At 46.3% G+C, this 13,769-nt stretch overlaps 1 protein-coding gene and 1 long non-coding RNA gene across 2 annotated transcripts in view; one reads left to right on the top strand and one right to left on the bottom strand.

The window, feature by feature from the left end:
* The window catches only part of LOC148773926 (uncharacterized), a 38,142-nt gene extending 27,991 nt beyond the window's left edge, over positions 1-10,151 (bottom strand). Inside the window, exons 1-2 of the long non-coding RNA XR_016036397.1 lie at positions 9,995-10,151; positions 1,669-1,772 (exon numbers count right to left, since the gene is read on the bottom strand). This is a non-coding gene — a long non-coding RNA (uncharacterized LOC148773926). The remainder of the gene's footprint in view (positions 1-1,668; positions 1,773-9,994) is intronic.
* Positions 10,152-10,281: 130 nt separating this feature from the next.
* The window catches only part of CEP295 (centrosomal protein 295), a 60,718-nt gene continuing 57,230 nt past the window's right edge, over positions 10,282-13,769 (top strand). The window contains 1 exon segment of the mRNA XM_055416201.2: positions 10,282-10,437. Coding sequence (XP_055272176.2) covers positions 10,302-10,437 — 136 coding nt within the window. The 5' untranslated portion in view covers positions 10,282-10,301.

The raw sequence follows: 13,769 nt of genomic DNA on the forward strand, positions 1-13,769 counted from the left end.
AGTTAACAAAAGAAGGGGGAGTTTTGGAGAGAAGCAAACACAAAGAATTTTCTACAAAATTGTTCTAATGGAAAAAGCTGAAAATTAATGAAAAGCTTATCAGTAGGAATTGGATAGGTGATTTAAGGGGACTAAATACGATAAAATAAAACACAATCATTAAAATTGATAGTAAATATTCTGTATTTACATGATAATGTACACATGCAGGTATACGGATCCATAAAAAAATACAAAAACCAAAACAAAATAAAAACAATATCATAGGAGACTAACTTAATATGGTTAAAAAATGCTTTAGACAATAAGGCAGTTTTCGCTTTCTCCTTTAGATATCCTGTGTTGAATTTTTTTTTTAATGGTGATATACATAATTTGTTTAAAGGTATTTTCTCCACTTACAATGGCCAGCAGAGGACAGTGCCCAGCCCTGAAGCCCGCTTAGAGGTTGTGAACGGTAATTTACCACTTAATTTCAGGCCCTTTCGAGACATCCCCTCTTTTCCCATTGACCCCCTCCTTCACAAGCATCAATTCAAACTCAGTATCTGTCACTTATTATTTACTTGCTTTAGAGCAACATATTTAACAAGCATGTCTCTTCACTTGTCCTGATCTTAAAAATGTGCCTCAGAAGCCATTGTGAGGCTCACAGAAGGTGCTGTAGGTAAAATGCCTAGTAAGGTGCCTGGTCTATCAGTTCAGTTCGGTCGCTCAGTTGTGTCCGACTCTGCGACCCCATGAATCACAGCACGCCAGGCCTCCCTGTCCATCACCAACTCCCGGAGTTCACTCAAACTCATGTCCACAGAGTCGGTGATGCCATCCAGCCATCTCATTCTCGGTCGTCCCCTTCTCCTCCCGCCACCAATCCCTCCCAGCATCAGAGTCTTTTCCAGTGAGTCAACTCGTCGCATGAGGTGGCCAAAGTATTGGAGTTTCAGTTTTAGCATCAGTCCTTGCAATGAACACCCAGGACTGATTTCCTTTAGGATGGACTGGTTGGATCTCCTTGCAGTCCAAGGAACTCTCAAGAGTCTTCTCCAACACCACAGGTCAAAAGCATCAATTCTTCGGCGCTCAGCTTTCTTCACAGTCCAACTCTCACATCCATACATGACCACGGGAAAAACCATAGCCTTGACTAGACGGACCTTGGTTGGCAAAGTAATGTCTCCGCTTTTTAATATGATATCTAGGTTGGTCTGGTCTATAACTGGTACTAAACACCAAGCTAGTATCACCCGGACGCTCCTTGTTTGCGGCCCTAGGGCAAGTCCAGCTCTCGGCACACACAGAGAGGAGGAGGAGGACCGGCTCTTACCAGCGGCAGCGGCGCTGCCTTTGCTTTTTCCTATTTCTGGTGGCCTTGGTCCCTCTCCTCCTGTCTAATGGAGTTTGGGTCGGAGGTCGGAGGGTAAAGGGGACGTGAAACAAAAAAGTCCCCACAGCGTCTCAATGGCCCGCACGCATTTTAAATTTGGCCAGTCTGCCCTCTAGCGGTAGACATGATAATTTCCACCCCTTTCCCCGCAAGTGGAGTTGAAACGGAAAACACCCATAAAGGCATAAAGGACGGCCTCTGACGTGTCGCCTCACCTCTCACTGCGGGTCCTGCCGCGGCCATGCAAAGAGAGCAAAGTGACTAAAAGTAGCCCCATCGCTCACCTGCTTGTGTTAAGACTTTGAAGGTCCTTCTGAAAACGCACACCCGTGCCTTTGCCTGGGAGGAGTGGTCCGCCTGAGAATCCTTTAGCTTGTGTGACGCCAGCCTGAGGAATGAAACACAGAGGGATGAGGTTAGGAAATTCCATGGGAAGTAAGCCCAAAAATGAGCCATGAAGGTGTCCCCCGGGTGTTCCAAATGTAAAGAACAGAAGACAAGACATGCAATACAGGCAGGAGCGCTCCCGTCTGTAGCATGGGCATGACGCTGAAAATTCTGCGGCCAGCAAAACGCTTGCTAAACCACAGATGATGTGATAGTTTTGTTATTTGAAGTCTCCCTGGACATGGCATGTTGGAACTGGTGTTGAAGGTGAAAATGGCGTATGTATGTAAAAAGACACCTTTCTTTTGACCTGGGCTAGATGACATCAGGGCATGAATTATGAAGTCATCAGGCTTCTGCAGCAGTAAAAGTTGCAGAGAGAGTGCAGGATGAGTAGACAACCTAGTGGAAGATTTGAGGGAAGTTCCAGCTGTGGAGTTCTAACAGTGAAGTCGCAGGAACAAAGGTGGGAGGGGAGGGAGAGAAAGGTGGGGGAAGAGCACAGAGATTTTAAATCTGGGAAAGGCTGTTGGAGATGAGAGACAACTCATAGAAATAGGACAGAGGCTCTTCCTGTTTTAGAAACTTCTTGGTGTGGACCATTTACAAAGTCTTTATTGAATTTGTTACAATACTGCTTCTGTTTTATGTTTTGGCCCCAAAGAATGTGGGATCTTAGTTCCCCGACCAGGAATTGAACCCACACCCCCTGCATTGGAAGGCAAAGTCTTTAACCACTGGACCACCAGAGAAGTCCCCAAGAGGCTTTTTCTAAAGGAGAAGCGTCAATGAGTCCTCATGATCTAACCATCTCTCAAAGGCTCCACCTCCAAACACCACCACAGTGGAGGTTAGGATTTAATATATGAATTTTCAGGGGACACAGCCATTCAGTTTATAGCTCAATTGTCTGCTTGGTCATCTGACCACAGATGGGCTCCGCATCTTGTTTTTCTTTATTCTCATGCTCTAAATCCTCTGGAGAAGGGCGTGGCAATCCACTCCAGTATTCTTGCCTAGAGAACCCCATGGGCACCTGGTGGGCTACAGTCCATAGGGTCACAAAGAGCCAGACATGACTGAAGTGACTTAACACAAACACAAGAAAGAACCTGGTCATAGCAGGTGTTCATTAAATAAGTTAATGCATATAACTGGGTAAAACAATCATATCATGAAATAATAAATAGTTAACCTGTGTGACACCACTCTAGGTATAACGTTTCATAGGTAGGAGAAAACCAGGGAGAAGACTTCATGAGTGAGATAGGCCATGAGCTAGAACAGGAAGACGTGGTCAAGTGTGAAAAGTGCTTGCTACAACATCGCCAGGAGTGACGTGACGTGCTAAGCATGTTCTAAGGGCTTTACCCCGGGAGCCCACTTAATCCTCACTACAGCTTCATGGGCAAGTGCTGACCCAGACCCCAAGCAGTCTGGCCTCAGGGTCTGCTCTCCTCCCCACTGGGCTTGGGACTCGTAAAAGCTCCAACTCATAGACAAGAAGGATCACAGCACATTGTGGTCCAGTTGAAGGATGACATGAAATAATGCTGAATGGATCAAAGTACCAACATCATAATAGCACCAACATCATAATAATCACATTTGCACAGTAACACTACACTGCTGATTTGCAAAGTGTTGTCAGATGCATCATTTTGTCCAACACTGACACAGTCCTGTGAGTTTGACGTGGTGGATATTATTATTCCTATTTTACAAGAAAAAAAGTGATTAGTGATAAACTGAAACCCTGAGCTCTGCTCTCTTTAGTGCCACATTTTGGAGGTTCTGGAAAGCTAGTAAGAGACATTAGCGTTGATGTATTCTGTAAAGAAAACCACTGTAGGTTTCAAGCTGGGCGGGAATGCTTATAGAGGGCTGTTTGTCTAAAAGATTGTCCCATGTCACCACTTTCTAGAATGCTGAGGAAAAAAACAAGTCCAAATATACAGGGATTGAAGCAAGCATAAATTTATTCTCTCAGCTGTGCTTGGCAGTATTATAGAAGTGCAGAATTCCCTTCAAAATGCCTGTTTCACCACATTGCAAGCATTTAAGTAAAATATTTTACCCCATCAACACACAGTGACACCATATGCATTATATTATCAATACACTGATCCCTTTAAAATTGCTAGAATATCTTAGATTCCCACCTGGAATCTTTTTCTTCCTGGAGCCAAAGATTTATAGCTGGAGTTCCTCCTCTCTGGAAAGTATAGAGTGCTTACTATATATGTTGGGTCTCTAGGGTAGCAGACACATCAATTGTATCCTTAGAAGTTAATGTTTCCTTCTTTCTGCTAATTCTTTCTGCTAATTTGAGCCTCAAGAAACCCACAGACTTCTGATGGCTGCCTCACTAGTTCACCAGTTACGTGGCAGCCTCATTTTTGGCTCAGACAGAGCTCTGGCTGGGAATGAAAGCATGTAAAGAACAAGCAGGCTGTTGCACTTAATGTGAAGTATTGTGAGAGCTTGTTCACACGTCTGCACTGCCTTTTTGAGGGTAGGACCGCGTCTGTCTTGTGCATTTGTTATATCCTCAATATCTGGTTTATCACTGTATCCTCAGCCAAAATGTTTGGTTGGCACTTAGTAATTGCTCAATGAATAGTCAATGAATGAAGGAAAACAAGAAGCCAAAATGGTTATAACTGAATGATTACTCTCTTGAGGGGCATACGCCTCATGGCATATGGGATCTTAGTTTCCTGACCAGGGGCTGAACCATGTCCCCTATGCTGGAAGGCAGAGCCTTCATCACTGGACCACCAGGAAGTCCCTGGCCTTCCCTGTCTTTTTAAGTATATAACTCACAGTCTACACCCTCATTGCTTAATAAATATCAGTAATATTCCCTGGTGGCTCAGAGGTTAAAGCGTCTGTCTCCAATGCGGGAGACCCGGGTTCGATCCCTGGGTCGGGAAGATCCCCTGGAGAAGGAAACGGTAACCCACTCCAGTATTCTTGCCTGGAGAATCCCATGGACGGAGAAGCCTGCTAGGCTACAGTCCACGGGGTCGCAAAGAGTCGGACACGACTGAGCGACGGAACGGAACGGAATATTAATAAAAATCATATTAGCTGAAACAGATTTAAAAGATGAAACAAAATCAGTTCATTTTCCTATTCTCTCCTTTCAATTTTCACTCTCCTTAAATAAATGACCCACTTCCTCCCCACCTCCGGATTTACCAACACACATTTTTAAGAAACATTTATAGCTTTTAAAAGCCTTTCCAAGCCCATCTTTCCTCTCCTGCTGGGCACTCTTAATCTCACTTCTGTTAGCAGCTATAAATTACCCTGAGATCCTATCACTTGTTAAGCCCTTTTGGTGTTTATGCCAGAGAGAAAGGCCAGTTGGCAGATGGTCAGATGGAAATCTGATTACTTGTTCTTGTAATGATTCCCTTTCATCTGGACTTTATACATGAGAATTATTGAGGGTCCTCCCCCACCCCGACTTTAATGCCAATCACTCATATTGAATGTGGATAAAGATGAAGGGAACTCAGAGCAGTGAAATGGTTCCCCACCAGAGAAACATGCTAAACTGCTCCAATTCTGAATGGCTTCCATTGCAGTTTGAGGGGCAGCATTGCATAGCAACCAGTCACACTAGTGTTGTTACTGCCTAGGGAAAATTCTTCTTCTTGATCATTGCTTATTAATGTTCGTTCCTAGTTGGGTAGCAACACTAGAAACCAAGCCTATACACCTAGCCCTAGGCCAATAGAGTACAAAGGGACCCAATTAAAAATTAAAAACTGAACACCAATAAACATTTAAAAGGTGTTTTTTGTTTGTTTGGTTTGGTTTTGTCTCCTGCAGTTTGAAGTGGGTGTATTAAAATAAAAGCCACAAAAGATTCAGTTTAGTATATGTTCCCATCCTTGGGTCAATCTCAATAGCAAAGGAGATAGAGAACTGTGATTAGACCAGTCTGGGTCACATGCCTACCCTTGTGGCCTGGAAGGCTGGGTCTGTGATGAGAAGAGGAGACAAAAGTGCCTATATATAATAGCTTCTAATGTATGCCAACAAAGGTCCGTCTAGTCAAGGCTATGGTTTTTCCAGTAGTTATGTATGGATGTGAGAGTTGGACTATAAAGAAAGCTGAGTGCTGAAGAATTGATGCTTTTGAACTGTGGTGTTGGAGAAGACTCTTGAGAGTCCTTTGGATTGCAAGGAGATCCAACCTAAAGCAGTCCAACCTAAAGAGATCAGTCCTGAATGTTCATTGGAAGGACTGATGTTGAAGTTGAAACTCCAATACTTTGGCCACCTGATGTGAAGAACTGACTCATTTGAAAAGACCCTGATGCTGGGAAAGATTGAAGGCGGGAGAAGGGGACGACAGAGGATAAGATGGTTGGATGGCATTACTGACTCAATGGACATGAGTTTGAGTCAACTCCAGAAGTTGGTGATAGACAGGGAGGCTTGGCGTGCTGTGGTTCATGGGGTCACAAAGAGTTGGACACGACTGAGTGACTGAACTGAATGTATCCAACATGGTTTTGGAGTTCATTCGTGCTCTTTATGATTCATGACTCTGAGTTTCACAAGCATCCTGTGAAGAGAGCAGGTCAAGTATTACTAAGGAAATGGTGGTGAATTAAAGATGGCTGCAAATTCTTTGTCACTTCACTGGGAGATGACTTTTTCCCCTTCACTTGAACTTGGGCTGGTCCTATGATACTTAATCAAGACAGTGTGGCAAAACTTACTCAGCCTTGCCTTTAAAAGGATTTGCAGCTTTCATGTTCTTGCCCTGGAAATACTCATTCTTTGGACATTCTCTCTTGAATTTCAGCTAGTAAGAATTCCAACCCACATGGAGAGGCTGCTTGAAGGCACTGAGATATGTGTGGGACCTGGGACCCTTTGCTGCAGTGCTGAAATATTTGCCCCTGGACAAATACCTCCCTGAGCAACAAAATACAAAGAAACTGTATGGTACTAAAAATAACTGCATGCATACACAGTTGGGGCAAAATTATGAACTGATGCAAAGAGACCAAAAAACCAAACTGTGATTTTCTTTTTAACATCTATACATTTATTTTTTGTTTGGCTGTGCTGGGTCTTAGTTGTGGTACATGGATTCTTTGATCTTTGTTGAGGCACGTGGGATCTAGTTCCCGAACCAGGGATCAAACCCAGGCCCTCTGTATTGTTAGCGCAGAGTCCTAGCCACTGCACCTCCAGGGAAGTCCCTGAACTGCCACTTTTGAAGAGCCCAGAGCAAAAGCAGAGTACTGCACATGCCCCCTGTATACAAGACCACAAAGTGCTGGGCAAACCACCTAAGCCATCCCTCTTAGCCTGACCCCCACATACACCTCTACCCTCATCCCCACATAGGGAACAAGCTCACCCTCCTTGAAGAGTGAGCAAGTAAGGGAACAGTCTGTTCATTCTCACTCCACCCTGCTGCAGAAGGGACCCCAGGAGAGCTTTGCCTGAATTTCTTGTCTGGCCTCTGATAATTTAAACTGATTGAGGAGGCCAAGAACCCTGGTTGGTAACAGCACTTCACTCAATAGTTCCAGCAAAGTTTCAGCTGACAATCAGAATCAACTGCTAGTCATAATGAGTGAGCTATTCTGGACACTCTTGGTCAATAATAGAGAAACAAACCAGAAACCAAGGCTCATTGGCTTCGGATCCAACAGTTGGAAAGTCTCCGAGTTGTGACGTAGACCAAACACTCTGATTCTAAGCTCACTGGGTTTTCTTTGATTACTCACTGCCTCCTATCAAAAAAAAATAAATAACAAGCCTTAATTCAAAATCTCCAATTGTAAGATTTCTTCTGCCCAGGATGCAGCTTGGGGAAGTGATGCATATAATTCATTCATTTATTCATTCAACAAACATTTGAGAAGCTCAAAGTGGCAGGTGACTGAACAAAGTGCACTCCAGTTCTTGAGAATTCAGTCTAGTCAACAGAGAGCCTAATAAACAGGTCATTTCAATAAGAATTGGTAAGTGCTATGATGGGGATTGTGCTTGGTGCCTTTGGAAAACACAGTGGGCACCAAAATTAGCCTAAAAAGAGAAATAATGGGCACATCTTTTGTGGAGTGTGGGAGAATACCTATGAGTCTGTGTTCAGGATGTTGAAGAGGTTTGTTTAGAATAAGTACAATTATTAAGATAAATGTTATCATGGACAGGGAAGCATGAAGGAAGAACCCCAGTATTTGGGATAAATACATGAATTCTAGTCTCGGTTTCACCCTTCCCCCTTACATGTGCTCTTGGCCACGTCACCAAATTCTCTGTAATGCAGCTTCTTTGTCTGTAAAACCAAGGTTGCTGTTTTCAGTCACTCAGTCGTGTCCACCCCCATGGACTGTAGCACACCAGGCTTCCTTCACTATCTTCAGGTCCATTGAGTCAGTGATGCTATCTAACCATCTCACCCACGGTTGGTCCCACTATTTCTTCTTTGGATATTTGCCAATTCCTTTATCCACTTCCTTTAAGTTTTGATGTTTCTCCAAGTTTGGTCCTTAGTTCATTGCTCTTCTCAGTTAATTCTCCCTAAGTGACCTCATCCACTTACACAGCTTTGGTTATAATCCATATGGAAATGAAACCCGAGTCTATATGCTAGCCCAGTTCTGTGGACTGTCTACCCCTGTATTCCTCTGTTTACTGCGCACCCTTCCACAGGCAAGTGAAGCTGAACATGCTCAGAGCTGAGCCCACTGCATTCCCCACTAAACTGACTCCCATTTCTATTTCTCCCTTGGTTATTGGCACTACCATCAACAGTGCTCCACAAGCCTGTGAGGTTAATTTCATTCTCCCTTTTCCTTCAACCTTACAAGCAATTGTTCAGTTCAGTTCAGTTCAGTCGCTCAGTCGGGTCCGACTCTCCGCGACCCCATGAATCACAGCACGCCAGGCCTCCCTATCTATCACCAACTCCCAGAGTACACTCAAACTCATGTCCACAGAGTCGGTGATGCCATCCAGCCATCTCATTTTAACTACTGCTAATTTTGCCTCCTAAATATTTCTGGATATTGTCAAGATATTCCAGAAACAGATCAAATTTAAAATATTCAACGCTTAACTTTAGACTTCCCCCTCCCAAACCTGATCTTCTTTCTGTGTATTCTAGGAGAAAGTTATCCATATCCACTCAGTTTCCAAATAGAGAACTTCAGCATCACCATTTATTTCTCCCTTTTTTTTTTGCCTTCCATAAGCAGATAAACACCAATTCCGGATTTGCCTCGTAAATCTACCCACTTTGCTCCATTCTTGTTGTAATCATCTTTCACTTCCTGCAATGGAATTCTAATTGGTTTACGTGCCTTGTCTTAGTTTTAACTTCCTCTGACGTCTTCTCTACAATGAAGCCAGAGCTAATTATATCAGTAACTTCCCTCTCACCCACTCCCCATTTTGTACTGCTTTGATTCTTGGTATGTTTCACCCTATAGACCAGCAGTTCCCGAACCTTTCAGCATCAGGGACTGGTTTCGTGGAAGACGTGTTTTCAGAGACGGAGGAGAAGCAGTGAATGGTTTCAGTAGGATTCAAGTCCTCCTTGGAGGCGCTAACCCAGGGCTGACAGGAGACAGAGCTCAGGCGGTACTCCCGGCGGTGAGGGGCTGCCATAGACACAGATGCAGCTTACTCTCTCACCGCCTGCCCACTTCCTGCTCTGCAGCCTGCTTCCTCACAGGCCACAAACATGTTGGAGACCCCTGCTCTGGACTACAAAATTTAGCAAGGGGCCGTAAGCCACTCACCCTGGTTTCCGCCACACCTAGCACACTGTGCTTGGCACATAATAGCGAAGGCGAAGTTGCTGAGTGGTGTCCGACTCTTTGCAACCCCAAGGACTGTAGCCTACCAAGCTCCTCCGTCCATGGAATTTTCCAGGCAAGAGTACTGGAGTGGGTTGCCATTTCCTTCTCCAGGGGATCTTCCCGACTCAGGGATCGAACCCTGGTCTTCCTCATTGCAGGCAGACGCTTTACCGTCTGAGCCACCAGGGAAGCCCCTTGGCACAGATTAGGGGCTCAGTAAATATGAGCCACCTTTCTGATTGTAGGCTATCTACAGCGGATAAACCCTTGACACGCTCTGGGTGCTACGGCCCTCTGGAGGCACAGCATTACGATACGGTTCCCTGTTGCGAGAGTTGAAAACTATCAGAAAATAACTGCAGCGAGAGGAAAGTACCAAAAGAACTGTGTCCTCAGACAAGAAAGACTGCACCTCCCAAGCCGTCCTCATAAAGGCGCCTGAGACCGAAGCCCCCCGGGGGGCTGTGGTGAGTATCGCTCGCTTCCTGGGCCTCTGCTCGGATCTGTAAGGGCCTGCGGGAGACAGGAGCAAACCCCCGCGCCACGCCCGACACCGGGAATAATGGGCCCCACGTGGGCCGGGGCGCCCGGGGGCGGCTTCCGGCGAGGCCGTCCCGGCGGCCCCCGGGGCGGGGCGGGGCTCGGCGCTTCCCGCGGCCGGCCGCGCTCGGCGAGCGGTTCGAATGACGGAAGTGACGGCGGCTCGGAGGTGGCCGCCCCGCTCACGCCCGAACGGCCGTTCGGAGGCTGCTGTGGGGCGGGCCGCCGGGCCTTCCGTGTCTGAGCCGCGATTCCTGAGGCCGGGCTCTCGTCTCCCGGGTGAGTGACGGCGGCGCTGGCCTCCCGAGGGCCCCGAGCGTGCACTTCTCCGCGAGGCGGGGAGCCGGGCGTGTGCTGCGGCGGGGGCCGCGCTCGCAGCGGCCCGCGGCTCCCCACAGAGGCCGGGCGCGAGGCCGGCGGGGCGCGCGTCCCCTCACGGGCTCCCCACAGAGGCGGGCGCGAGGCCGGCGGGGCGCTCGTCCCCTCAGGGCTCGCCGCGCCGCGTGAGAGGCCGGCGGGGCGCGCGTCCCGTCTTGCCTCGCCCGCGCCGTCTGAGAGGCCGCCCCGGGTCTTCGGCGCAGCCGGCCGTGCGCGTTCCCGTGGGGTCGGGCCTCGCGGGGCCCTGAGCTTCCGAGTCGGGGCGGCAGGAAGGCTCTGCGGGGTCTCCACTGCAGACCTCCTGGGTGCCTCCTGCCCCCAGGTCACCCGCGGAACGGCCTCACTCCTGGGAGCCGTTTAAGAGCCCAGCTTGGAATCGTTTCATGCACAGAGCATGCTCTCTTTTGGTGTCTCTCACGTTTGATTTCTTAGATACTAAGTTCTGCCACAAACGTCTGCTTTGTAAAACAATGGGGAACGGTAGAGTCATTAAACTTTAGAAAGTATCTGGCAGTGTATATTTACTAAGACACACAATCAGAACAACCTGTTGGAGAAGATATTATGACTCCGCTTATATATTTAAAGCAAGTGAGAGTAAAGTGATTTAAGGTGTCTTCCTGCTTTAAGTGGAATTGGGCCTTGAAGCCACATCTTCCTACTATAGGTGATTAAGAGGTGGCCGTTGCCATTTAATCCTCAGGACAGTCTTGCAAGATAAGTAGTATCACCTCTATTATTTGTCAGTAACAGTACTTAGAATTTGAAAATCTGTATTGACATGAATAAATACTAAAGTGAGGGAATGGGTGAAACTTCTTTACAGTAGGATTCCAGTTGCTAAGTGTTGAAGGAATAGTGTAAGTAGAAAACACATTGTTTCAGGCGGTCGTCAGTGGATACTAAATTTAGTTGATAAACATGGTGGGGAAAATGGTATTTCAGTCAGTTCAGTTCAGTCGCTCAGTCGTGTCCGACTCTTAGCGACCCCATGAACCACAGCACGCCAGGCCTCCCTGTCCATCACCAACTCCCGGAGTTCATTCAGACTCATGTCCATCGAGTCGGTGATGCCATCCAGCCACCTCATTCTCTGTCGTCCCCGTGTCCTCCTACCCCCAATCGCTCCCAGCATCAGAGTCTTTTCCAGTGAGTCAACTCGTCGCATGAGGTGGCCAAAGTATTGGAGTTTCAGCTTTAGCATAAGTCCTTCCAATGAACACCCAGGTTTGATCTCCTCTAGAACGGACTGGTTGGATCTCCTTGCAGTCCAAGGGACTCTCAAGAGTCTTCTCCAGCACCACAGTTCAAAAGCATCAATTCTTCGGTGATCAGCTTTCTTCACAGTCCAACTCTCACATCCATACATGACCACGGGAAAAACCATAGCCTTGACTAGACGGACCTTGGTTGGCAAAGTAATGTCTCTGCTTTTTAATATGCTCTCTAGGTTGGTCATAACTTTCCTTCCAAGGAGTAAGTGTCTTTTAATTTCATGGCTGCAATCAGCACCCGCAGTGATTTTGGAGCCCAAAAAATAAAGTCTGACACTGTTTCAATTGTTTCCCCATCTATTTCCCAAGAAGTGATGGGACCAGATGCCATGATCTTCGTTTTCTGAATGTTAAGCTTCAAGCCAACCTTTTCACTCTCCTCTTTCACTTTCATCAAGAGGCCTTTGAGTTCCTCTTCACTTTCTGCCATAAGGGTGGTGTCATCTGCATATCTGAGGTTATTGATATTTCTCCCAGCAATCTTGATTCCAGCTTGTGCTTCTTCCAGCCCAGCGTTCCTCATGATGTACTCTGCATATAAGTTAAATAAGCAGGGTGACAATATACAACCTTGACGTACTCCTTTTCCTATTTGGAACCAGTCTTTTGTTCCATGTCCAGTTCTAACTGTTGCTTCCTGACCTGCATACAGGTTTCTCAAGAGGCAGGTCAGGTGGTCTGGGATTCCCATCTCTTTCAGAATTTTCCACAGTTTATTGTGATCCACACAGTCAAAGGCCTTGGCGTAGTCAATGAAGCAGAAATAGATGTTTTTCTGGAACTCTCTTGCTTTCTCCATAATCCAGCGGATGTTGGCAATTTGATCTCTGGTGCCTCTGCCTTTTCTAAAACCTGCTTGAACATCTGGAAGTTCACAGTTCACATATTGCTGAAGCCTGGCTTGGAGAATTTTGAGCATGACTTTACTAGCGTGTGAGATGAGTGCAATTGTGCGGTAGTTTGAGCATTCTTTGGCATTCCCTTTCTTTGCGATTGGAATGAAGACTGACCTTTTCCAGTCCTGTGGCCACTGCTGAGTTTTCCAAATTTGCTGGCATATTGAGTGCAGCACTTTCACAGCATCATCTTTCAGGATTTGAAATAGCTCAATTGGAATTCCAACACCTCCACTAGCTTTGTTCGTAGTGATGCTCTCTAAGGCCCACTTGACTTCACATTCCAAGATGTCTGGCTCCAGGTGAGTGATCACGCCATCGTGACTATCTTGGTCGTGAATATCTTTTTTGTACAGTTCTTCTGTGTATTCTTGCCACCTCTTCTTAATATCTTCTGCTTCTGTGAGGTCCATACCATTTCTGTCCTTTATCGAGCCCATCTTTGCATGAAATGTTCCCTTGATATCTCTAGTTTTCTTGAAAAGATCTCTTGTTTTTCCTATTCTGTTGTTTTCCTCTATTTGCATTGATCGCTGAGGAAGGCTTTCTTATCTCTCCTTGCTATTCTTTGGAACTCTGCATTCAGATGCTTATATCTTTCCTTTATATAGCCTCAATTATCTCTCCACCAAATACTTTAAAAGAAGTAGTGTCTATAGTGGAGGAACCTGTTAGGCACCTTCTTAATCCAGGGATCAAAATTCATTCTGCTGTGATGCGGCGAAGAGTACTTCGTGCCTTCTGTGGTGGTCTTGCCGAAAATGCATAACCTCAGTCTAACTATAGGAAGGGGTTAAACACATCCAGATAGAGGGACATTGTACAAAATAACTGGCCGGCATCTTTTTAAAATGTCAAGATGGGGGAAGGGGTAACAGGACTGAGGAACATTTCAAATTAGAGGAGTTGAAGGAGACAAAACAGCCTAGCCATTAGAACATGATTCACAGACCCTCAGCCCTTGTGTTCTGAAATCTGGTTGCCTGGATGCCTCCTATAGACTGCTCCTAGTTAATGACAGCATGGGGTGGATGTGAAAGCAGGCCTGTTCCTGAGACACGAG

Source organism: Moschus berezovskii, chromosome 25, assembly GCF_049115385.1.
Source record: "Moschus berezovskii isolate FMDL1 chromosome 25, NW_MosBer_1.0, whole genome shotgun sequence".
Lineage (NCBI taxonomy): Eukaryota > Metazoa > Chordata > Mammalia > Artiodactyla > Moschidae > Moschus > Moschus berezovskii.